General features: G+C 36.9%; 1 protein-coding gene across 1 annotated transcript in view; it reads left to right on the plus strand.

The window, feature by feature from the left end:
• Positions 1-198: 198 nt before the first annotated feature.
• Rybp (RING1 and YY1 binding protein) overlaps positions 199-27207 on the plus strand; it is a gene marked incomplete at its 5' end in the record, with an annotated part of 74373 nt that continues 47364 nt past the window's right edge. Inside the window, 1 exon segment of the mRNA XM_013513794.1 lies at positions 199-324. Coding sequence (XP_013369248.1) covers positions 199-324 — 126 coding nt within the window.

The following is a 27207-nucleotide window of genomic DNA, read 5'->3' on the forward strand; positions in this document are numbered from 1 at the left end:
CCCGTCGCTCGGCCTCTCCCGGGCCCCGGAAAGGGTGGGTGGGTGGTCGCCCGAGCGAAGTTTCCAGCGCCGGATTCCTGCGAAATTACGACGGCTCACCAGCGCCTGTGTTTTGCTTTCTCTCTCTCTCTCCCCTTTTTTTCCTGCTTGGTCTCTGCCTCTTTCCTGCTCTTTCTCCCACTCCCCACTTCTCCGAAGGCCAAAAAGACAAGCAAAACCTGCCGCAGACGAAGGCTTTTGGGATTGTAGCGTCTGTACCTTCAGAAACAGTGCCGAAGCCTTTAAATGCAGCATCTGCGACGTGAGGAAAGGCACCTCCACCAGGTAAAGATCTGTGTTACCTTTTGTTAAAGGACTTTTTTGTAAGGTGGGGGAGAAGGGTGGTGAGCCAGACTTTTCTACCCTGTTTGCAACTTGTTGATTACGGCTTTCTCTGTGTCTGGGGTTGGGTGAGGTGTTTGGGGTTGTGTGTGTTTCGTGTTGGGTGCAGTGCCTCGTGTTCGCTAAATGATTTATGGGAAGGAATTTTCCCAGGTTTTCCTATTTCAGACAGACACTGAATTGGACACTTGCATCCTTTGGCTTGTTGGTATTGGCGCCGAAAGAGAAGAAGCAGTGCTATTGCTGTGGGTTGTAGGACACTAGACCTTTTTACTTTTGCCATCTGAAAAATGGTTTTAATTTGCCTGTCTTGAGTTATTTTTTTCCTCTCTTGAGAAATTGAATGGTGGTAGTGCAGTGAGGCTGGTTGTTTCTTTCCTTTCCTGAGCTGCAAATGTCTGTTCTTTTCTTTCACTTGAAAATAAATGTTGGAGGGTTAATAAAGGGCATTTTTATGTAGAATGGTGAGGATTTTTTAAAATGATAAATTCAATAGGTTACTGTATTGCAGTTTGTGTTTAAGGCTTCATGATGATAAAAAGTTGAAAAAATTTTCATAGTGATAAAGGTGGTAAACTGCATGTGGTATCAAAACAACTGTTCTAGACTTAACATTTCAGTGTACTGGGATGAAATGTCAAACTGATTTTGGGGTCTCCCAGTCATCTTAACTTTCATTGTGAATTTCAGTGGTGTTAAGAGTTTGAAGTGAAACTTTTTGGTGTCATTTAGTGGACAGGCATTGGGGCGTGGATGAAAAATGAGACATGAGTTCTTAGTGGACCCTTTAGGAGTTATTTTGAAAGTCGATTGCCAAAATTCTCATCAGGTATTTGGTTTCGAGTTGGTGCTGTTCCGGTATGATTGTTTTGTAGTACTCCGCATATCCAGCTACATGTTGTTTTGAGTGACCCTCATGTTCAGATTTCATGGCTTTATTTATGTCTGGGACTAAGCAGGATACTGAACAACCTGAAAACATAAACTAGAATTAATTGGCCCCCTTAATGGAAGACATGTTCTGTGAATTCCACTAACACTTAAGGAGTAAGAGGTTTGAATAAAACAATTCAGTATTTCCCTGTAAGTATTTTTTTAAAGTTAATTTGTGTCAACTTTATCATTGTAGAGTAGATTTAGTTAAAATGAAAAACCAAAATTGGTGGTTTCATAGGTTTTGTTTTGCTATCTCAAATAGGGGATTCCATCAGATGGCATGAGAGTTTAGAAATATATCTGTTACTTAAAGCAGTAGTGATTGTGTATTATTTATGAGTAATGTTTTTTACATGTAGAATCCCACAGAGGCCAAACCTCTTTATTGTGGTTTTGCTTTGAGTGTTATTGTAGATGATGTTCAAGTAAATGACTAGGAAACTCCTAAGAACTTGAGATCCTTAGTGGTGAAGAGAAACTTAAACCAAATTCAAAAGTTTACATCTGATTTATTGCTGGGAACAGTTATCTCATAATGAAAATACCCTTCAGTTTTTACATATATTTAAAAAACTTGACTCCCAACTTTTTGGAAGCATGTGGAGGATTTTGACTTTTATTTAGATGTTTAAACCTTTAAGAGCTACAGGTGAAAACAGTGAAATTCAGTTTTTAAACAAATATGTTATTAAAGTCGTAGTTTTTTTTTGTTTTTTTTTTTTTTTTTGGTTGACACAGGATCTTGCTGTGTAGTTCAGGTGGGCCTCGAACTGGTGGTGATCCTCCTGCCTCAGCCTCTCAAATGCTGGGATCACAGGTGTGTGCCACCACACCCAGCTATTAAGGAAAAGGAACTCACATAGCATATTTAGGTGTTGATGTAATTTTTTGATGTCTGCGACTGAGTAAGGTTTGAATATAATTTCACAGGTCTGAGAACTAAACTGTCATTTCAGGATACTTTTACCTGGCCTAAATTTATTTTGGTTATTGTCAATACTTCAGTGTTTTTGATCCATTTAGAGGTAGTCATTCATCAGAAATGGAGTATTTTGGCTTTCTTACATTGTGGGTGGGCTTCCTGTGAGCAAATGACTTTGGCAGATTTTCATCCTTTCCTATCCATTATATTCCCTTGGTTAATTTATCTGTTTTATTGGTTTAGTGCAGTGCTTTTTTCTTGGCCTTTTTCTTGGAATTTTTTTTTGTACATCAGTTTGAACTAGACATTTTTGGTATTGATGCAAGAAAGTTGTTTGTTGCAGTACTAGGGATCAAACTCAGGGCCTTTTAGTTCACCCTAGGCAAGCACCTTACCACTGAACTACCACCCTAGCCCTGTAGTTGGGTTTTGGATGAGGGGTAATAGGCAAAATTGTTGATTTTAATTTGTTGATTGGCACAGGAGTTGTGTTTCATTGTCTAAACTAGTGCTTTGTAATTTGACAGCCTTAGCCAATTGGCTAGTCTGTGGTTGTTTTGGAGTTTTTAATCATTATTGTCACCATCATCTACCAGACAAGCCAGCAAAAACAGCTTTAAATTAGTGTCCAATAGGGCACAGGGCTGTAATGGCCCGTTGAAGGAAGAGTTGATATTAATTTAGTTAGAAAATAGTGCCAGTCATCCAAAGAATATTCATTAAATTCCTAGGAAGTAGTAGATACTGCTGAAGGCATTGGGGGAGGGGCAGGGCAGGGCAGGGCAGCGTTAACAGGATGTTAAGACTTGAACCCAGCTGACCATAATTCAAATTACAAAGACCCTGCAAGTTTGGAGTTTCTGGGTTGGTTCACCAGCACTACAAGAGAAAAAGAGAGGATACAAAGTAAGGTGGCTTTGGAAACCAGTTAGAAGGATCCCCTGCCCCCGTTTCTTTAGGGCAAGGTGAATTTCTACGACAAAGTCATCTGCTAGCTCTTAGTATTGGCATGTGTGTCAGATAATTTTTAATTCTGCCAGTAGAATTATGAAGGTTATTCAGAAATGAGGACTTAGGTTCTTTTTGGAGCATCATAGAACAGGGACAAAGGAACCTGAGAAAGTCCTAAGGAACACATTAAGAGAAAAACAAGGGGAATTTAATATATATTGTCTACTTGGGGTGGGTGTGGTGGTACACACCTGTGACCCCAGCACTTGGGAGGCTGAGGCAGGAGGATTGCCCAGGAGTTAAAGGCTAGAATGGGTTACTAGTGAGTTTAAAGCTAGCCTGAACAACATAGTGAGACACTGTCTCAAAAAACTAAACAAAAACAAAGCCACCAAAAAAGTATGGTTTACTTGCGAGTTCCGAGGATGATAGAGAGACATATTTATACCTTAGATGTATTATTAAGTATATGTTGGGGGTTTGGTACAGTAGTTTGGTACAGTTCTTCTAAGTATACTGTCCTCTGTAGCCCATGTTGGTTATTATTACTTTTTTAAAGCTTTGTTGAGGTATGGTTTGCATATCATAGTATTCACCTGTTGTAAATGTAATTAAACAATTTTTAAAGTCATTTTAAAGAGTTAAGCAGTCATCACCACAATCCACTGCCATCACATCAGCTTTGAGTCTGTCATGCACATACTTTGATGTGTTCTAAAGTCCTTTAATACTAGAGCATAGAGGAGGCTTAAGAAACTGAGAAAGTTGTCTTTCCACAATGTTTATATACTCAGGTGTTTTGCAAGGTAGAAAGTAAAGGGGAGCGAGAAAGTGTGTGTGTGCGTAAAATGGCATGTTAATGGGAAAGAAATACTATCTCTTTCCTGGGTGAAAGCTGAAGTAGTAGTATTTCTTGTCCTGCTCTACCAGTCTCAAGAAAGGGTACCAGTTTTTAAAGGAAGAAAATAAAACTACAAATTTACCGAACTATTCATCTGCTAAGTTGAAATTCTCAGATACTGGGCAGAGTAACTTCCTGGACCTGATGATAAGCATATTTTACTTTTGTGGTCTTGGTATTTCTCTGAATGCAGTGTCTGTAAAGTAAAAAGTGTCTGTAAAGTAAAAACTGTAACTGAGCATACTGGTACATGCTTGTGATCCCAGCACTTGGGAGGCTGAGGCAGAATAATCTTGAATTTGAGGCCCGCTTAGGATGAATAGCTACTTTGATGCCAGCCTGGTATACATGGTGAGACCCAGTCCCAAAACAAAACACTGGTTTATATTGATGAATGTTGTGGAGCATGGTGGCGGCATCTGTAATCCCAGCACTCAGGGTGGCTCGTTGCAAGTTCCAGACCAGCCTGGGCTACAAAGTGAAGTCAAGGCCAGCCTGAAATGCATAGCAGTAAATAAATAAATACACACACACACGTACACATATGTACACACACATATATGTATATATACATACACATGTATATGTATATGTGTGTGTGTCTTTCTTTGCCAATAGAGATGTGTTTTTACCTTCCAGTTCTGTTTAAATTGCATTCACTTGAAAAGTTGGAAAATTTGTACTTCGTCTAATTACCATAGCTTTGGAACTTTCTTAGTCAACTGTAGATTTTTATTATGGTGAATGAACATCATGTTTAATGGAGTACTTGATTAATTGAATACTGCCCCTGCCAGTAAAAATTTCATTGGTTTTAGAGCTTTTATTGAGACTAGATCTTACTGTGTAGTCAGGGATGGTCCTGTGTTCATAATGTAGCCCAAGCTGGCCTCAAACTCATAGCAATCTTCCTGCCTCTGCCTCCTGAGTTCTGGGGTTACAGGTGTGTGACACCACACCTGGCTGTTTTTAGAGCTTTAATTATAGAAAGTAGAAGTGAGGGAAGTTACTTCAATATTTTAATACAATTCCAAACTTGAAAAAGGTGATATTCAGGGTGATAAATTGCAAGGGTTGAGGAAGCAGATGTTTTGCATATAAAATAATTCCTTGGTAACTCTCATTCTTTGCATTTGTACTTTGAACTTTTCCCCTTAAATTCAGATATTCAACAACTCACAATCCTTAAATAGTCCTGGAGTACTGTAGAAGTTTTTTGAGAAAAAGCAACATAGTGTTACCTTTGCTCAAAACTTCAAAAGGGCTTTGTCCTGTAATGCTTTTCAAAAAGGAGAGCTTCCAGAAAGGACAGGAGGTCCCCACACTAGGGCAGAGACAGGCCTTTTGGCCCATGTTCCCTGGGAGGCCACAAGAGTGCTTTGGGCCTTAGGTCACATTGGTTTTGTTATAGTGTTTGTGTTTCATAAAAATCTTCCATAAAATGTGAAAAAATTACCTCTGTCTTCCAGATCATCAAACCTTTTAATCTCAAAGTGAGTAGAAAAGTTGGTATTCAAAAGATTACTCTTACCCAGGAGTGGAGTCATATTTTATTTTGTATTGGTTGTTGTATTGGACTTACTGATTTATTGGTCCAGACTCGATCTTAACGTGTACTTGGTGACCTGAGAGTAAATTACCTGGGTAGTTGTGGTTATTTGACAAGTTTTTTATTGAACACACAGCCATCTGGCTCTGGTGGAAAGATAGACAAGTCTGTGTTCTCATGGAGCTTGAGCTACAATGAGAGGAAGAGAAAATAAGCAAGTGAACAAAATGAAACAAAAGAAGAGATAATTGCAGCTAGTGACAAGTACTAGGAAGAAGTTTGCATAAGGAAGTACAGAGTGTTGAGAATTGAGTGGAGGACTGTGTTCATTTCACATAATGGTACTTCCTTCTGGAGTCAGGAGACAGTTATTTCTGTGGGTTTACCTATGCTATTTAGCTCATTTGGTTAGGACAGTTAAGAACTGGAGCCTTGGTGCACAGGTTATGAAATTTTTCTTAGTTGTAGGTTATAGACTACACTTAAATCAACTTAACTTCCTAGTATATTCTAGTCATTGAAAATGGGAGTTTATGAATGGATTCAGTTATATATTAGTCATGTGGTGTACGTTTATTGTGTTCTTCAGGTGCTGAAGATTAAACTGTAAGATTTAGAAAATTTCTTGAAGTGCTGTAGTTCAGCAAATTAATTACCAGAAGGAATTGAGTTTCTTGCTGTACTGTAAGTAATGTAGGTCTCTATGGCTCCTTCAGGACTTGAGCTGGTACACTCTGTAATCTTTCTGGCTCTTACTCTCTTTTGCCCCATCACCAGTACTTTTCTCTTTGCATCATCCTTGTCTATACTTGCCAAAAGGAGTGCACCGGTAACTTTGTTTATTTAAAGTTTGAATACAAGTATTTATGTAGAGCAGTGTGAAAATCCTAAGTTTAAACGTTTAAGGAACTTTCACAAAATGACCACATGTTTGTAACTGGCACTCAAATTCTTCATAAGATTCTTAGAGACATTCCCAGAAAATTCCCCACTGCTCTCACTATCCTTTTATCACTGGAGAGATTAGCTTGCTTGTTTTTGAATTCTGTGTGAGCAGAGTTGGAATATATAAACTTATAGGTCTGGTTTCTTTCATTTGTTGTTATGTTTGTAGTAATCATCCATGTTTGTGCAGTTTTTGTTTACCATTGCTGTTTTACCCTAAGAATATCCTAGAACTTAACTCTTTGCAGGCAGAGCTTTTCCTTACATATTCCTGAGAAAGGACCTCACTTTTGTCCCTCACCTCTTTCTTTTTCTTCTTTGTTTTGCTTTGCTTTGTTTTTTTGAGACAGGGTCTCTCTATGTAGTCCAGGCTGGCCTTGAACTCACTATGGTAGCACAGGCTGCCCTGAACTTGCAGCTATCCTCCTGTCTCAGCCTCCAGAGTGCTGGGATTGATTACACCACCATGCCCATGCTCTTTTTTGTGTGTGTGTTCTTTTTGCAGTACTGGGGATTGAACTCTGGGTAAGCTAGGCAAGCACTCTTTAACAGTGAACTGCATGTTCGGTCCTTTTTTAAAATTTTTTTTGTGGTAGAGTCTTGTTAAGTAGTCCAGACTGGCCTTGAATATAGATCTCCTGCCTCAGCCTCCCAAGTAGCTGGAATTACAGGCATGTGCCATCATGTCTGGTATTAACATGCCTACATTTTTTAACAGCTTTCACTTCTGGCTGTAGCATGAGTTCACCATCCATAAATGAAACAGTGAGACCTGGTGTATAAAGCTCTGTAGAGTGTGTAAAAGAAGTCAAATTTTTACCTTTCAGGAGTAGTGATCATCGGTTATTTCTGTTTTAAGGCATTGGTTGAATAAGTGGAAAACTGCTTTTGAGGAACTGAGTGAATTTGTTGAAACTAATAGAAGGAGTAGAGATGGAGAGAGATGAGAAGTGCTTTTCTCTTTTTCTTAAAGGAAATTAGGGACAGTCTCTGGGCCTTCTTTGGGGAAGGCGTGATGCTGGAGCCTTGATTCTCAGACATCAGGTTTGTTGTATGGGGTTGATAGAAGTTAATCTCCCCCCATTAATGGTTCACTCTCTAGTTGTCATGGATGCTTTTTCACTTCTTTCACAGGTTATTATTCCCAGGTACTATTTATTAAACCCCACTGTACAAGCACAGAGGACAAACAAATGAGCCTGCTTCTTGGGCATTTCCATTTGAACAACTTAAAGTCAGTTCATATCCTGCAGGTTGAATAGCTGAATTTATCTAAGAAAGTGTTTTCAGTGGTGCAAAACATAGCATTCCCATTCCTGTTTAAAATGATCCCTTTTTCTCATTACCTTTAGGATAAAATCTAAGTGCCACACAAGGGGCTTATTTTTGGTCCTTTTTTGTTCTTTAGAATTTCTGGAAGCAGCTTGCCACTACCCGATCTATTCTTCACATGAAGGGTGTGTGTTTTCTGTGAAACTGCTTGGTTCTGAGTACAGACCATGGTGTCTTACTTCCACACCTCCACACGCTCTCCCTGTTTCCTTTTTGTGTCCTGGCTCACTTCTGTTTGTCCTCCTACCTAGATGTCTTAGGGAAGCCTTTCCTTTCCTGTGTCGCTTACAGTACCTGGCTCTTGGTAGAGGCTCAATAATACGTACTGTATAGAATAAGTGAATATTGTCAGAAGTTTCAGCATATTAGGGCTTTCATTTTGTGAGTGTAATGTTACTGGATTAGGAAAAAGTTGCCTTTGTGAAGTAAACCTGGAAAAGTATTGCTGGTTTTTTAGTTTTGTGTTTTATACAAGTGCTAGAACTTCAGCACAGGACTGCAGCCTTTGACTGTGCAGGCCAGTAGTGGTGAACCTATGACACGCATGTTACTTCTTTTCTTTTAAGACAAAAGATGTTAATGTATGAGTTTTGTCTATATTACAACCTCAGTATTCAAGTTTATTGTAGCATTGGCACTTTGTGATAAGTAAGTGGATTTGGGGTTGTAATTTGAGCACTCGATCTCTTAAAAAGTTTGCCAACCCTGGTGGGCTATGCTTGTGAAGTACTTCCTGGGGGTGAGTTTTACTTCACAATTTTGCCATGCTTGCCCAAATAACATTAACTGTTAATAATTTTTTATCTTTTCCTGATTGCCTAGTTGGTGATTTCAGTAGCCACAAGTCATATTGAAAAGTTTGGTAAGAAGCCAAGGGATTGATCGTGTGGTATAAAACTAGTTTTGAGAAGTCAAAAATAAGGTGTGACAAAGAAGTAGGATCATGTAAACTGGCACCTAAGACAGTTTAAAAATGGTTACAGAACATTTTGACTGTTGTTGAAATGTCATAGTGGCTTTAAGCTCTGCCATGTTCACCACTTAAAACTTGATATTTGTCACCTGATACACTTCATAGTTAATATTCTACATCTATACTACTACTGTACTTCATTGAGTAAGTTGAGCTAATTTCTTCTGTTAGTTTGAGGTCTTAACTCACTCATTTATTTAACTATATTTCTATTTCTATGCAGTGATTTGACAAAAGTGGTCAAATGGTGCCAAATAGGAATTGTCAATCATGAGTAGTTGAAATCATAGGGTAATCAGGTGAAACTTTTATTTTTAAGCAGGATTAAATAATGCTTACTGCTCTCTTTTCAGCTCTCTGCTAACTTAGAAAATTTGCTTAAATTATCCTCTGGCTAGGAAAAGAAATTAGTGAAAGGGATATTAAAAATCATCTTACAATTTTAGGAACATTAGCAATACAAATTAACATGTAACTTTGGTTACCTTTGGGAAGGACAGGGTGTTGTGAGTACCAATTGAATCAGCATATTGAGTGTTATAGACACAGTATGGTGCATGGTGGTTAGTAATAGCAAAAAAACCTGACCAGTGCTAAGAACAGATTAGATGTCATATGTAGACTATGAGGTTTATTAGCTTTTTCCTTATTCTTTTACAAAATGAAATTTTAATATTGTAAATGCTAGTCACAGTTGGGAGAAAATACAAATCCATGTCCAGGCTACCTTAAACCAAAAAACGAAGTTTATTGGTCCACGTAGTTAGTAATCAGGAAGATAACATTTGGACTCAGAGGACTTAGTGTATCAAAGGAAGAAGTGACTAGAGTTAAATCTCCTTTCGTCCAATTCCCTGGATCATTCTTTGTTGTCTGAAGGTTGGGATACTGTAGCTGACTGGGCATAGCTCAGTCTTTAGAATCGCTTGAAAAAGGACAACTGGATGCTTACTAGGTAGGAAATTGTGACCATAATTGAATATACCACCTTTGTTAATGAGTTGGTATTTATTATATGTTCACTTCTGATTTTGAACTTTAATAAGTTCCTTGAAATAAAAGCTGTATTTCTGGTATCGCTTTTCATGTCTTGTAAATACATAAATTTTTATATATAGGTAAAAGAAAGAACATTAGTGAAAATGGGTAAAATCTAAAGGTAGTAGTAGTCTGTAGATTGTTTTTATAGTTTGGTCACTGATTCCTTATCCTTTAGTTATGAAATAATAAATATTTATTATATATAGGAAAATCTAGGACAAAACAAAAACATACTGAGACAAATGTCACTTTTAATGCAGGCATTGAGAATTGTTATCATTTGTTGAGCAGTATTTATTTGCTTATTGGACCACAAATATTTAACTGTAGTTTCTTAAGTTCTGTGCTTTAATAAACTATTTCATTGAAATTTTAAAATGAGATAGGTGGTAGTACCATGTGGGAAAATCTGGCTGTGCGTTTGTCTTTGTTACTTTTCTCGTAGCCGAGACAAAATACCCAACAAAACTTAAAGGAGAAAAGGTTTATTTCAGCTCACATTTAAAGGAGAAAAGGTTTATTTCAGCTTACAGTTTGAGGAGACTTCAGTCCATAGTCAGCAGGCTCCAAGGTAGAAAGGAGTGGTGTGGCAGAGCAGCATCACAGAGGAGAAATACTCCATGTCAGGCAGGCAGGAGACTGCAAAGTAATGAGCAACAGCAGTGAAACAGCAGAAGCAGCAGATCTGTCTCTTTCCTTTGTATCCCATCCAGCCTTTTGTGTGTGCCACCTACATCTATGGTGGGGCACTTTTAATCCCAGCACCACACCCTTAATCCCACCACTACATAACCTAAAGTTAGCCACCTCCAGAAAAGCCCCACCTACAGTTTGACTGCAGGAAGCTTTGCGGGGACATCTAGATACAAGCCATAACAGCACGAGAGAAAACAAATGAATCCTTGATTTCAAAAATACATGATATGGTTTAAGTTTGACGATTCTTTTAAGGGATTCTTTTCATGGTTTTAGGATTTCTTATTTGTAGAAAATTACTACAGCAAAAGTGTAGTTTCTGTCTGAATTATTTTCATGTTGGGAAGAACCAAAATTAATTTCTAGTATCAGTAGCATAACAAATTCTACCCATATCCTCCACTAAAAATGTTTTGTATTGCAGGGAGTCCCTATTTAATGTTCCTTTTCTAAATTTATTTGTGGTGATAATTCTCAGACTGTAGCTTGAATCAGTACCACCTGGAAGGGTTGTTAAACATACACTGAAAGCTGGGTATGGTGGTGCATGCCTGTAATCCCAGCACTTGGAAAGCTGAGGCAGGAGGGTCACCCTGAGTTTGAGGCCAGCCTGGACTGCATAGTGATATACTGTCTCAAAACAAAACAAAACAAAACAAAACAAAACAACAAAACAAAAACACCATACATTGAACATGGTTGGGTCTCATCCCAGAGTTTTTTTTAAAGTAGTTCTAGCACAGGACTTGAAATTCTAACACATTCCCAAGTAATGTTGATTCTGCTGGTTTGGGTAGCACTTTGAGAACTGCTGGTTTAAATAGCATTAGATTCTTATAAAGAAAAGCCATGTTTCCTAATGAAGATTTTGATGTTATAGGTATGGGTTTTGGCGTTCCAAAGTGAATTTAAGAGAAGTAGGCAACCAACATTTTGTGACCTGTGTGTGGGGTTTCGATTTGTCATTGAAAGTGATTCCTTAATTAATGAATACAGTGTGCAAGAAATATTTATAAATCACCAGACATATCAGCTAAACTTTTTTACATCCTAAAATCAGTTATTATTTTGCATTGCTAACATTTGAATTGGAGGTAATAATTTTTAAAATAACTTTTAGTTAGGAATATGTGAGCTGTGCATGAAATTTTTTCTGTGTGTGTGAAATTTTTTCTGGTATTGACTATGTCATTTGTGTAACAGTGGTATGGTAACAACAGCAACAGAATCGAAAATTACCTAAATTAGGATCAATACAGATACAGAGTTGTTTAACATATAGATTAGGGAAGATAGGATATATTGCAGCTATTAAAAATATTTTTAGATTTGTCATATATTGCTGATGAGAATGTACAATGTTATATTCCACTCTGGAAAAGAGTCTGGTAATTTCTTACAATAAGATCTATCAGTTGTGCTTCTGGACATTTATCCAGAGAAGGGAAAGCATATATTCACCCAAAACATGTTCACAGCTTTGTCATAGCCCCAAATGAAAAACACCCAAAATGTCCTCTAGTAGGTGAGCGGCAGAGCAATACCATGAAATACTGTTGAGCAGCAGAAGTGACAAAGTAGTGATACTTAGAATAACCTGGGTTGATCACAGCCATATTATCCTGAGTGAAGAAAGTTAATCTTAAAAAGTTTTATTTATACTGTAGGATGCCATTAACATTCTTGAAACGGCAAAGTGATAGAGCTTGTGAACAGATGAGTGGTTGTGAGGGCTAGGGCTGGTAGTGAGCCTACATGTTTGAGATTATTGCTTGGGTAAGCGGGGGACTGAGCTGATGCATGCGTGAGTTCAGAACTGAGTGCTGTTAGTAGTGGGGGCATGGTCTTGGGGGCCGGGGGGCGGTAGCTGGAGGTGTGACCGGGAAAGGTCTGACATCCTCCCTGGCTCCTTCCTTCTCTGCTTCCTGGTTGAGGTGACTTGAGCAGCTGTCCTACTTCCAGCCCATCCACTTGGCTGTTTCTGTTCAGCCTGGCTGCCCATGGACTGAAATCTTAGAAACAGCCAAAACGAACCTATTTTTCTTCAAGTTAGGGGTACTGTATCAGGTATTTTGTCCCAGTGACCAGGAAAGTGCCTGACTGTACCAAAATAAAATAATGACGGCTAAGTTGTGTTTTGTAGCATTGTAGTGTACAGCAACCTATATATAATTTATTTGTTTCAAAAGAAATAAAGGAGTTGAAATGTTCTTAGCATAAAGAATGTTAAATATTTAAAGAGATGAGAATGCTAGTTACACTGATTTGATCATTACACATTGTGTACAAGGTCAGCACTTTACCCCATAAATATGTACAGTTTTTAGTCATGTAAAACTTGTAACAATATTTTTAAAGTTGAAAAAGTACAAAAAGGGGCATAGAACCACCCACACACACATGCACACACGCCGTACACAAAGTAATGTCAATTTCTGGGTTTTTGGTTTTGGTTTTGATTTTTTTTTGAGACAATATGGTAGGCTGACCACAGACTCACTATGTAGCCTACGGTGGCCTTAAACTCGTAGTGATCCGCCTGCCTCATCCTCCTCACTGCTGGGATTATAGGCATGTGCCACTATGCCCAGCCCAATTTTCTGGTTTTTGACATACTATAATCAAGAAAGTACACATTGCAAGGAAACTAGTGAAGATTACGTGGGGCTCTGGGTACTGTTTACAACTTTCCACAAGTCTGTAGTTCAAAGTGAGTTCAAAAAGTACAAAGAATATATAATGATGAAGGAAATGTTTCATAATGTATTAATAAAAAAATTATAAATTATGTGATCCTACTTTAATATTTTATACTGTTCACCTATATAGTAATACCTTGGTTTAGTAATACTTCTTTTGCAAACAATTCATTTCACAAAAGTGTTCAGCAAAATTTTGTGTCTGTTCACAAACACCATGTCAGGTGAGAAACATGACCGTGGTCATCTTCCCCACGTAAACACAAATGCATCCATCTTCCCCCCAATCATAAAACAAACTAAGTTCATAACCACCGTATTCTGTATATATCTGGAAGGAATGATTGATGAAAATATATATCTGATTGAGATGATAAATGCTTTTTATAATTTCTGTGGCATGTGGTAAGTCTTACCACTTCTATTCGGAGAAAGGCAATATTTTTATGAGAGAATTTTAAGATTTTCTGTTTTGAAATACTGAAACTTAAGCAAACCATGTTTTATGTTAATAAACTTTTACTGGGTGTGTAGTACATGTCTGTAGTCCTAGTTCCTCAGAAGGCTGAGGCAGGAGGATTACAATTTCAAGGCAAATTAAATTACTGTGGCTACTATTAAAATTTAATAGTAGCCACAGAAAGTAAGTAAAAAGCGAGCCAAATTGCTTCCAAGAGTGTATTTTAACTCATTGTACCCAAAATATCATTTTCAAAGTGTAACCAATTGCAGGCTGTAATCCCAGCACTCCTGGGACAAAACAGTGAGACAATTGTACAGTAAGATATTTTACATTTTTTAGGCTGTTTTCAAAATCTTGCATCTGTTTGATAATTGGAGAGTTTAATTCAGAGTAGGCATGTTTCAGGTGTTTAATAGCTACGTTTGGTTGGTGACTGATGTATGGTAGAGGAGATGTTGAGAGCTTTGGTGTTCAGTCCAAGTCTGAATAACAGTAGCTCTTCCATTTGCTAATCTTGTGATTTGGGGCAGGTTACTTCGACCTGTGCTTTAGTTTTTCGTTCATAAAATGTGAAAATATCTTCTCTGTAGGGGTCTTACAAGGACAAAATGAGTGACTACATGTAGCATATTTTGGCACAGACCTAGGCGCGGAATACCCGTTGTAAACAATGTGTGCTACACAATGTTAGTGTTAGGGTTCTTGTCACGCATATTGTTTATTTAGGTTGTCTGGTCAGTCTTAAAAAAAGCTTTGCTGATTTTATAATATTAGTAGTGATATATATAATTCTCATTTTCCAGGATTACAGTTTGGGACCCTAACTTTTTTTCTGGTACTGGAATTGAATCTAAGATCCTCACGCTGGGTTACAATCCCCTACCCTTTATTGAATTTGTAACCCTCCTGCCTTAGCCTGTCAGAGTGCTGTGATTATAAGTGTGCACCACCATGTCCAGTTGGGACCCTTTTAAATTATAACTTGACTTAATAGCCAGATAATGCACTAGGTCCTTGAACATTTAAAACATATGTCTTAAGATATCCTGAATTGCTATGTATTTGCATAGTGCTTTATATTTTGCTTGTCAGTTTTTATGTCTTTCTTCCCACAATGTAATACTCAAAGCAATCCTGAGAGGTAGTTGTTACTGCAACTTTTACAGTTGAAGAAGCCCAAGCTCAGAAAAGTAACCTTAATTTCATACCCCGTAGAGTAGAAGACAGGTGCTTTAATTAAATGGACAAATTATCATAGTACCCAGTGGGTTTTTTTTTTTTAAACTGTATTATTTCCCTTCCACGTTTGTCATCTCAAAGAATACATCACTCTTTTAGGGAAAGTTAGATTAGAGGTGGGAGTAAAATAATGCCAGTTGAGCAGTTACCTTGCTCAGGTTTATTTTATTAGCCTAATCAGATTACCTGTAATACAAAAATTAACATGTCTGGGATTTAGTGTTGCTCTGTTTCTCTTTATAAAGTTTTGTGTATTTCTCATCCAGTTTCTTGGAGAAGTATACCAATTAAAACAGGGCTAAGAATATACAATATATGCTCTCTTAAAGTCAGTTTCTTAAAAATGCTGTTCTACTCAGAAAATTACACACTTCTTTGAAAGAACATTGTATACCATCATTGAAATCACTGGGAAGCAGCAGTGAGTTTTGAGTAATTTACTGTCCCAAGGCAGTGGTGCCGTGGAAGGTACTTGTCTCCTGGGCAGAATCAGATGGAGCATATATTATTGGGTGTTCAGGCTGTGTGTTGTACTGTAGATTTGGCTTTTAACTGTATTGCCTTTATTTTATAATTAAAATATTGAGTAAGTCACTGTGTACAGCTTGTTCTTAGAAACTACGGGACAAAATACATCATAGGGTGCTCCCAGCTCATCTTGACAAGTACTTTTGGTATGCTTTCTTGAACCATATTTGTAAGAAGAGGAATTATTATATTTTGGTGCTCAGCGTGGGAGTAGTAGTAGGGTAGGTAGGTGTGTAGAAAGTTCTTTGCCTTTTGAATTTCAGATTTTTCTCTTTTGTGTCAATATGATTTTACTTGGCATTGGCCCATTTTTTGTCTACCCATCCTTTTTTGTTTGTTTGTTTTTGTTTTCTGGTACCAGGGATCGAACTCACGACCTTGTGCTTGCTGGGCAGGTGCTGTGCAGCTGAGCTAAATCCCCAGCCCCCTACCCATCCTTTTGTATAGATAAAAGACTATAGATCTTCCACATAGCATCCGTCATATACTGTAGGGAAAACTTGTTCCTAATCTTCTCAGATCTCAGCAACATGAAATTCTACATTTAGTTTTTTTTTTTTTTTAAACGTAAAGAGTGTGGAATATGACTATTTTGATTTACTTTTGGGATGAAATTTGATGCAGTCATTTTCAAAGATTTCTATTGTGGAAGAGGAATTTCTGTCTAGGATTTCTTAAAAATTTCACAGTATACAGTTTATGTTACTACTTTATGTATGTATTAAAGGCACATGCTAGGTTGGGATATAAATTCCTAGTTTGCAATTAAAATTTGAAATTTTCAGAACTAATTGATTATTTCTCTGTCTTCCAGTTTTAAAATACAGTGAATTGTCAGTTTTGGCAATTTTAAAAGAATGACTCTATAGAAAATAAAACATTATTTGTAATGGCACTTACTGTATTCCACCATCATATACAAATACTGATGCATTTGGGATTTCTGTTTGTTTGTTTGTTTGTTTTGGTACCGGGAATCAAACTCAGGACCTTGCGCTTGCCAGGCAGGTGCTTATGCTACTGAGCTATATCCCCGGCCTGCATTTGGGTTTTCTGAATAGGAAAGTTTTATCTGTTAAAAATTTTTGGTAGTGTTGAGTTTATATCAACTACCACAGTTATCTCAGTTATACTTTTTTATTTGTAAATCCCTCTCTCCAGTGTTCCCATTTTAAGATATTAAAGTCAATACAGGCTGACCCAAAGCTAGATTCGGTCATCCTATTCAGGATGTCTGAGATTAGGAAATCATGACAGAACACCTAGTGTGGAAGACGGATGTGTCTGTATTAACTGGTGTACTGTAGCCCTAGGGCAATTCATACATAGATCTTTGTTATACAGTATTATTTAATTTAAAGAAGGACACTTTTTGTAGAGAATATTAATTACCGAAATAGTTGATACTGGGTCATGCCCCACAGCAGAGCTTGTTATCTAATAGAACCTGTGCACATTTGATGTTTTTCCTGATTTTAGCATTTGTCTATTGAACATCAGTTGTTTAGGTTATATGCTATATGTAACTCAGACCTACAAGGACAGTTAGTTCATCTTTGGTTTTTTTTTTTGTTTTTGCTTTTGTTTTTTTCCGGTACCGGGGATCAAACTCATGACCTTGCGCTTGCCGTGTGGGCGCTGTGCCGCTGAGCTAAATCTCCGGTCCTTTTTAGTTCATTTTTAAGAACAGTGGAGTACAGTTCACGAAACACTTCATCAGTGATCTTGACTCTACCCAGTGAAGATAAGGACCTGATATTTAATGGGCGTTTGACATACAAGTGGCTCAATGTTAACCTCATCTGATGCATATTTTCATGTTCCTATTTTAACAGATAACTAAATGATGTTTAGAGCTAATTATTTCTAACTCACTTGTATTAGTAGAGTTTCACTTGACACTATGTTTTTCAACTTTACAGGATTACCTATTACTCTTTTTAAGTCTTTTTTTCTGTAATGTATTCTAGTATACACCTGGTATGGTTTATGTCTAGATGTCCCCCCAAAACCTCATGCAGTCATGGGGTTGAGTTGTAGAGTTTGTAATTGATTCCTGGTGCAATGCTGAGACTATGGGTCTAAGTGCTCCACCTGCCCCTGGCATGTTTAGCCTGCCTACAATATAAGGGCGTGAAAGAGGCTTATCTTTCTGCTCCTCCCTTTTTGCTTTTGTTGCTTTTGCTGTTTTGCCATGACTGTCACCCTTCTTCTGCCATGCCACCCTGCCTTGGAGCCAGCAGAGTATGGACTGAAACCTCCATAAACTGAGCTAAATAAACCTTTCCTTCCTTAATTTTGGACGTTGAGTATTTTGTCCCAGCAATGAGAGAAAAGTAAGACAACACCCAAACAATTCTTTGGACAGTAATTTAGAACCCATTTATAACCAAATTGTACTGATTTTATTTCTGTAGTGTTAGGGTGCTACTATTTTGATTTATTTCATTATTTCATTTTTAATTTAGTATATAACTTTACTAACTGTAAGCTTTTGTTGCCCAGACCTGTACCAGTACCACTGCAGTAGTCTCAAAACTGGTCTGCAGAATGTAGTCTGTTATTCTGCCTTGAAAACACATGGATAAAGAAAGAAAACACGTAAAGTAACTTGTCTGCCTAACAACCTTGGGTGCTGTACTTTCTGGTCAAATTCACTAGTGTTCTCTGAACGTGTTCTTTTATGCCATTATGCTGCCTGCCACATATACATCTATAACTGTCTGAAACTTGTGTTTATTGCTGTCTAGTAAATTGTGGCTTTCATTTCAAGACTTGGAAAACTTCAGTTCTTATCTGATCAGTGAAATATTGTGCTGTTTTGTTTTTTGTGTTTTTTTGGTGCTGTGCTTCTAGCTTAGCACAGAATCATTTTGTGCTGGAATTTTTTTGTTTACATTTGCTGCCCCATATTTAAACTTGAAGCCCTCAGGGGCAAACCATAAATTATTAAATCTTAAGAGGCAGGGTCTTACTCTGTTGTTTTTGTATTTTTCATGTACCTTAGAGTGCAATCCATGTTTCTCATCTCTTGTTTAAGATAATTACGTCAGATGTTGCTTAACCCTCTCTGGAAGAGTCAGTATGTTCACTTGAAAAAAAAAGATCCAAAACAAGCAACTTGGTAAATGGCCTGGGAAATATTGCCACCTACTTTCCTTCTTTGCTTTAGTTTCTAAATTTTTCTGTGTATAGACTCCATTACTCTTAAGGTAGTTCTTTCATTTGTTTCCCTTCCAAGTTCATACCTGCTTTTCTCTGCTCATAGCTGACACAACAGTTAATGGCAGAATATGATGTGAGGGAATGTCTTGTTTTAAAAGGTGTTCCCACAGGAGGGCTTCCAAAGAATGCCCTCCTCTAAAGTTTTCTTCTGCGTGCATACCAGCTGAAAGTTTTAGAAACTGCAACTAGATTCAGAAAAAATGGCTTACAGAGGCAAAGGTAGACTAAAATAAAAATCATGAAGGTGGAATAGAACTCAGCACGATTGTAATTCTTCCATTAGGACATTTTTAAGAGATGAGCTAGAGAATTTTTAGAACCCAATCATTTGGATACTGTGAAATCTTTTTTTGTAGGGTTGTCTTAGATGATCTTACCTTTTTAGCAATACTATTTTATATTCTTTTCAGAACTCTTTGTTCTGATGTGAATTTCCTGAGAGAAGACATTTCTCCTAATGAAATGGGATGCTTTAGTAAGAAGAGAATTTGTTGTTGTGTTTTAAATTATTAAATATTAGTAACCACATAATACTAACTTTGAGAATAAAGATATTAAGTACCAAGTCGGTTTTTCAGTAGATGTTACACAGCAATTTATAATCTCAGTACCTAGTTTAAAAAGAAAACACAAACAAGAAATGTTGTATTGAACAGTGAGTATATTTCATACACATTGACCAAATTGATCCTTAGGTGGGGAAATTTTTGTTTGTACAGTAAGTCCCCGACTGGAAGAACATTCGTGTGATTTGTTCGTAATCTGACAAATCTGAGGGAGACTCTTACCTAGTACACTGTGAATCTTATTCACTACACCTGTGAAAGTTCACAACTCGAATGTGCATAAGTCAGGGACTTACTATAGTTTTATCAGTGCCACAAATCAGTTTGATTTTCCTGTGGTTTCCAAGGATGTATTTTTTTTTAAATTTTATTTTAAGAAGAAAAAAAAGTAAAACAAAATATTAAAGCAAGATGATAGGGGCTGGGGATATAGCTCAGCGGCACAGCACCCACCTGGCAAGTGTGAGGCCTAGAGTTCTATTCCTGGTACCAAAAAGGAAAAAAAGAAAAAAAAGATAATAGAGTAACGGTGGTTAATACATTGCATATTGTTATCTTTAGACTAGTTATTCAGTAAAAAATGTTTTCAAAATTAATTTTGCTCTGCTGCTTACAACATGGATAAAAATAGTGCTTTGTTTTAGTTTAGATCATTTGCAAGTTTTTATTTTAATGATATTATCAAGTAGGGTATAATTGATTCCTATTCCTGTATCCTTTAGGTCTTTATAGTTTTATATGAAATATTGCTTTATAAATGAGATTTTTGTTTTCTTGATTTGTTCAACTGCCTTGTCCCCAAAGCCAAATTCACATTTACAGTATGATTTTTTTGATTTGTTTTTTGAGACAGGGTCTCACTGTGTAGTTCATGATTGCCTTAACTCACTATGTAGCCCAGGCTAGCCTTTCCTCCTGCCTCAGCCTCCTGATTGCTAGGATTACAGACAGGTGCCGCCACACCTGGCTCTATGTTAGTATTTTCTGTTCTTCAGTATAGTGAAGTGGAACATCTTTTTAGACTCTTAATAGAATGATAATATATATTTTGGAACTTTTTTTGATTAGTTTTCATCATTTTAACTCTAGTGCTATAATGGAATTAGACTTCAGAGGAAAGAGGTGAAAACAGACCTTTTAACTTTGAATTTATTGTGGTATCACTTTGCAGTCTTGCATTTTAAAACTTTAACCTATCTCTGTAGTAAATTGAGTAAACCTATCTGAATTACAGCTTGATTTGTAAGAAAGATACAGTATGTGGTGTTAATGTTTATATATTTCCTTTAAAAAATAGGCCTTTGGACTGATGGATGGGTTATTTTTTAAGAGTCAGTATCTATAGTTCATAGGAATTTTTTTTATGGTTTTCTGTAAGAGGATGTAACTTCAAACTTAGCAGAATTTTTACATTGTTTTGTCGTTATTGTATATGAATGAACACATTTTAAATTCTTGTCATGGGCTTTAGTTAGATAAAGCAAGGCTTTTTGGCCTCTGCATGTTTTTTGTAGTGGCAATCAGTGAAAGAGTGATGAACAAAAAACAATTAGCAGCTAATTTCCACTTGTCTTGTATGATTTGAAATATCCTCATCTAAGCCCCAAATTTATTTTAATCGTTAGCTTTTACTCTTTTCATCAGTCCTACCCTCATCCCCCTTTCCCTGAAATAATCAGAACAAAAGAGACCAAAAAACTCCAAACCCTAGAAAACAAAGGCTGTGGCAAAGAAAATTGATTTACTTTGCTTCCTTACTTTTGGATCTCAAGAATAAACTCGAAGAAGTAGCAAAAGAAGCCACACTTCTCTTTGTGTCCTGACCATGAAAACACAGATGACTTGACTGAGGTAAGCTAGAACTAACTGTAGACAGTTGAGTTTTGAATAAACTCAAGCTGTTTTTTTTTCTTTTGTATATTTTTATGTGCTAGATAGATAGACCAGATAATGGTATGAAGATAAGGAATGAGAACAGGATTACTGTACTGTTGGAAATAGAAATAGTGTAGTGACTCCAAAATAAAAGAAAAATGTACTCTAATATAAACAAGCTAGATTGATGATCTTTTCGAATCATTAGTGAAACTACTTTGTGCCTTTGTGAAACTGGCAGGATGGATTATTTCTGAAAAGTTGTACATTGTAATTTGTGGAGTGTGTGTGTGAGATCTGTTGCCACTTATAATTATACTGAATGAAGATATAGCATTTTGAAAATAGGTACAGACTGAGTGTGATGGAGCATGTCTGTAATCCCAGCACTCAGAAGGTTGAGGTAGGAGAATCACTGTGAGTTTGAGGTCAGCCTGGGCTGCTACATAGTGAGTTCAAGGCCACCCTGAACTGCATTGCAAGACCCTGTCTCAACAAAACAGTCAAACAAAATATGTACAGTGTAAGTTAATGGAAAAATAACTTTGCTGTTCAAAATATTTTATTTGTAGTGTTTCTAGAATATATCCTTAGATAGTACTAAACAACTAGATTTTATCTTCCGAGTTTAGCGATGATAAATATAAATAGTAAAGCTTGTGTAACGTAAATTTTGAAGGCTAATAGGTAATTTTAGTGTTAGCCTTTACGAAAAAAAAAACAAGAATATATTGCATCAGGAGAAAAAGCACAGCATTTGCCATCTTTGTTTTTAAGTCTTATTAAAAGTATAATTGGCATATTAAGAAACCTCACTTTAAAATATAACGTGGGATAACACCACAGTGTAGATAATGATCACATCTGTCACCACTGAAATTTTTCTTTCCTACCCTTTTGTATTCCCACTTAACTAATCTGTTTTCTGTCACTATAGGTTAGTTTGGATTTTCCTGAATTCTTTATGAATGTGTTTAGTCTCTTTGGTCTAGCTTTTCTTGAATCAGTGTGCTTATTTTGAGATTCATCTGTGTTCTTTTTTATTACTAAATAATACTGTTATATGGATAACCTGCAAATTTATACACCCATTCAAGCGGTTGAGTTGTTTTGCAGTTCACTGCTCTTATAAACAGAGCTGTAGTATATATTCCTGAACAAAGTTTAAATTCCCACCAGTGCCTATATGAGAGTTCCAGTTTTCCAACAATTTCTTCAATGTTGATATAAACTTTAGGTTCTGGTGGATGTCTGGTGTTATCTTTCTTACTGTGGTTTTAATTTATATCTCCCTAATAACTAAGGGTGTTGAGAATGTCTCATGCATATTTGGCAACTGTATAATTTTTTTAAGTGTGTATATCATTTACTAATTTTAAATTTGGTATTTGACTTAGTGATTAGTGAAAATCCTTTATTTGGATAAATACCCAGATGGGATAAATACTTTTAAAAGTAGCAGACTTGCTCATTTTGATGATGTTCAGATTGTGGTTTTATAACTTAATTTTGTGTCGTTACAAGTTTTTGTCAAACCTAAGAGCATTGAGATTTTCATACAGCTTTGCTTTTGTAAGTTTTACTGTTTTAGCCCTTATGTTTAGGACTTTGGCCTGTTCTGAGTTACTATTTCAGTGCCAGTTGGTAAGGGTGAGGTCACTTTAAAAAAAAAAAAAAATACAGCTGTTTAGTTCCAGTACCATTTATTGAAAAGAATGGTTTCTTGAATTGCCTTAGCATCTTTGGTGGACATCAGTGACCTATTGCTAGATTTGGTTGTGTTCTGTTGACCAGTTTGTCTTCATTTACATCAGCTCTGTGGTCTTCACTGATGTAGCATTATATACTAACTTTTCAAATCCAGAAGTGTAAAACTTCCGAGTTTGTTCTTTTTGATTTCACAATTTTAAAACAGTTTGGCAGTCGAGTGACAAACCCCACTTTGTCATGAGGTAGCCTCATGATACAGTCCATATTGGAGTATGATTGTTTACATCTGTGTTCATTAAGAATATTGGTCTGTGATTTTTTTTAAAACCTTATAAAATAATTTGTCAGGTTTTATATTTAAGGTAATGTGTGTTTCATAGAATGACTTGGAAAATATTCCCTGTTCAGTTTTCTAGTGAATTTGTATGGAATAGGTGTTTGTTCCTTAATTGTTGGCAGTGAAGCCCTTTGAGATAAGGGTTTTCTTTGTAGGTATGTTCTAACTACAAATTCACTTTCTCTAAAATGTGAAACATGTCTGCATTTTTCCCTTGGGTGAGTTTAGGCAGTGGGTACTTTCCAAGGAAATAGGAATATATCCATTTAATTAAAATAAAGTTGTTCCTAATTTTCCTTTTTTCTTTTCTGTCCTTCTTCCCTCCCCTCCTTTTTTGGGTACTGGGCTTTGAACACAGGGGCTTAACCTGCTAGGTAAGTACTGAGCTGCATCCCCTCCCATTTAAAAAAATTTTTTTTTTTTTTTTTGGTTTTTCTCGGGTACCGGGAACCGAACTCACGACCTTGCGCTTGCCAGGCAGGCGCTTTTGCCGCTGAGCTAAATCCCCAGCCCCCCAAAAATTTATTTTGAGATAGGCTCATGCTGAGTTGCTCAAGCTAGCCTTAAATTTACCAACCCTATCTCAGCCTCTAGAATAGCTGGTATTTATAGACATTTGCCACCACACCTGATTCATCTATCTTTTTAATATTTGTAAAATCTGGAGATGTTACATCATTCTTTATTGATAATTTGTATCATCTTTATTGATGAGTCTGGCTTATCATTACTTTATTGGTCCTAACAAAAGTTTTGAATTTCACGTCTCCTCCCCCACCCCCTTTATTTCTGTTTTGTAGTTCATGGCTTCTGATTTGTTTCATTTCTTGGCTGATCTTGGCTTTCATTGGCTTTTCTGTGTCAGTGTTTTGTTTGTTTCTGTGTTTCTGAGGCAGAGTCTCACTATATGGTTCAGGCTGGACTTCAGCTCACTGTGTAGTTCAGGCTATCTTCTCGAACTTGTGATCTTCCTGACTCAGCCTTCCAAGTTCTGGGATCCACAAGTGTGTGCCACCATCCCTGGCCTATGCCAGTTTCCAAATTTAGGTATTTGTTGATACAGATTTCTCTTTAGATGCTTCTTTAATTGTAACCCACAAATTTTGATTTTGTTTTCATTTTCATTCAGTTCAAAATACTTGTCATTTCTGTGGTTAGTTATTTTTTTTTTTGTCTTTTTGAGACAAGGTCTCACTATGCAGTTCAGGCTGGCCTTGAGCTCACTTTGTAGCCCCGGCTGGTCTTTTTTCTTTTCTTTTTTTGTTTTTTTTCCAGTACTGGGGATCAAACTCACGACCTTGTGCTTGCCAGAGAGGTGCTTTTGCCACTAAGCTAAATCCCCTGCCCCTTCCCAGGCTGGTCTTGAACTTGCAACAATCCTCCTGCCTCAGCCTCCTGAGTGCTGGAATTACAGGCATGTACCACCATTCCTGGCTGTAACTGATTTTTTAATGTATGTGTGTATGTGGGATTTTTTTTTTTTGAAACACGTCTTGCTATGTAGTTGAGGCTGGCCTTGAACTCACAGTGTAGCCCATGTTGGCCTCAGACTCATGTGGTGATCCTTTTGCCTCAGTTTTCTGAGTGCTGGGATGACACGTGTCCCGTGACACCCTGTAGTTGTGGCCTCTGTTTGTCATGATCTGCCTTCAAGGGATACACTTCTTCACATACAGTAAAATGGCTTTGTAGTAGTCTGATGTCCATTTCATCCTCCTGCCTTTTTGCTGCTGTTAGGCAACTTTTGCTTTAAGTAGTCAATTATCTTTTTAAAATATTAAAATATCTTCCCACAAATTTACCATTTTCATTGCTCTTCATTCCTTTCTCTAGATCCACATTTCTGCTCAGTAATCTTTTCTTCTGCCTGAGGGATTTCCTTTAATATTACTTAAGAGTATAAGTCTGCTGGTAATTAATTCTTCTAACATCTCAAGCTTTTATTTTGTCCCATTTCTGGTGACAGCTTTATTAAGATGTAATTACATATCATACAGTGCAAGTATTTAAGTTACACAATTTAGTAGTGGTTGGCGTATTCAGATTGCCACCTTTTATTACTTGTCTTCTTCTGCCCCCTCTCCCAGTCCTACAGCTTTTAGCTACTGCCCTCCATCCTTCTCCCATTCCTCTCTGCACTAAGCTCTAGGGAGCCACCAATATCCTTTCTGTCTCTAAAGATTTACCCAATTTGGGTATTTCATATAACTGGAAACATACAGTACATAGACTTTTGTGATTGGCTTCTTTAGCATGTTTCCTGGGTTCATCTTTGATGCAGTGTTACATGTAATGATGCTTCATTCCTGTTCATGGGCAAATAATATCACCTGCCAGACGTATACCACATTTTGTTTAACCATTCATCAGTTGATGGACATTTGTAAAACAGGCTTTAAAGGTAATTTTATCCAACCATTATATACAAGAAAACTAAAACCAGGGAGGTTAGGTGACTTTCTGAGGATTTTGGAGCAGGTCAGTGGAATAGAACCTGGACTACACTCTTGGTTTAGCCTGTACTGCTTTGGATTCTGAAGTATGAGTGCTCCCATGCTCAATAATTTCTGTTTTTAGGATTCTTTTACCTCTTAAAGAAATGGTGTGCCTCACCACTATTCCCCGCTTTACTTATATTACGTGAAGGTATTTCATAATGAAATATCTCTTAATTTCCAGTTCTACCCCGGAGAACACTCTTGTGATGTATTCTGTTATAGTCCACAAACAGTGACAACTATCTCTGACTTTCAGTGCTTATATATTATTTTAGGAAGTCTTGTGATTTTGTTTGGCTTGCTGTTCTCAAATAACTGTTAGTTTGATAGGTTTTTTGTTTGATATGAGGGACTTCAGAATGTGAACTTTGCTTTTCTTGTCCCTATGTTTCTCTTCCTCTGCTCACCTAATTTACCCATGGGAAGTATGTATGAATACAGCTTGGTAGTTACTTAGTGGTTCCTTTTCCTTTTGTAAGATTTGCTTTGTTATTTAGAATCTTTCCTTATTGATTACTATTGATGACTTACTTTTAGGTAGTTATGGAGCGCCTGGAGTTTTTTGGCAGAGGTGGAATGATTTACATGTCTTCATCCCTTTTGAAGCTTCTGTGACTGGTTTTAAATTCCCTTTCATTATAAACAGATTGTCCCAGAATATGGAATATATGGTTATCTTACCTTGTATGGTACAAGTTTGATGACTGGTTATATGAGGCCCTCAGAAAGCCATTTAGAAGTGCATGAGGAAAGGAGTTTTTGAATGGAAAACTCATTATAATATTTAAATATTTTTAAAAATTGAACTTTTTGTGAAAAGCTTGGTTTTTTTGAGATCATATGTATATAATAAGATAAACCCTTTTTGGTATACAGGTTTGTGAAATATTTCCATTCTCCCAAAATGTCCCATTTTGCATTCTTGGCATTACTGCATGAATTCCAATTTCTGTGAATCCTCCTCAGTCCATGGCATTTCCAGATTATTTTAATGTTAATAGCCATTGAAGGAGATGTGAAGTAGTAACTCACTGCAGTTTTAATTTTCCTGTGTCTGATGACTGTAAGCATCTTTTTACATGCTTCTGTATACATTTCACGTGTTTGGTGAAGTGAGCTCACATTTTTTGCCCATTTTTAATTGTGTTAACTTCTTATTGAGCTTTCAGCTTGTCAGATATGCTGGATAACAGTTCTGAATCAGGTATGTGTTTTTGCAAATGCTTTGTTCTGGCCTGTGATTTTTCACATGTCCGCTTTAGGAAAAGAATGGTTACATTAAGTTTGGGGTTTTACATTTAGTTCTGTGATTCTTTTCTTCTCCTTTTTCCTTTTGAGACAAGGTTTTGCTATGTAGTTCAGGCTGTCCTTCAACTCATAGTGTTACCTAGGCTGGCCTCAGACTTGCAGTGATCCTTCTGCCTCAGCTTACTGTAGAAC

Source organism: Chinchilla lanigera, unplaced genomic scaffold (genome assembly GCF_000276665.1).
Source record: "Chinchilla lanigera isolate Chin_1 unplaced genomic scaffold, ChiLan1.0 scaffold00020, whole genome shotgun sequence".
NCBI classification, from domain to species: domain Eukaryota; kingdom Metazoa; phylum Chordata; class Mammalia; order Rodentia; family Chinchillidae; genus Chinchilla; species Chinchilla lanigera.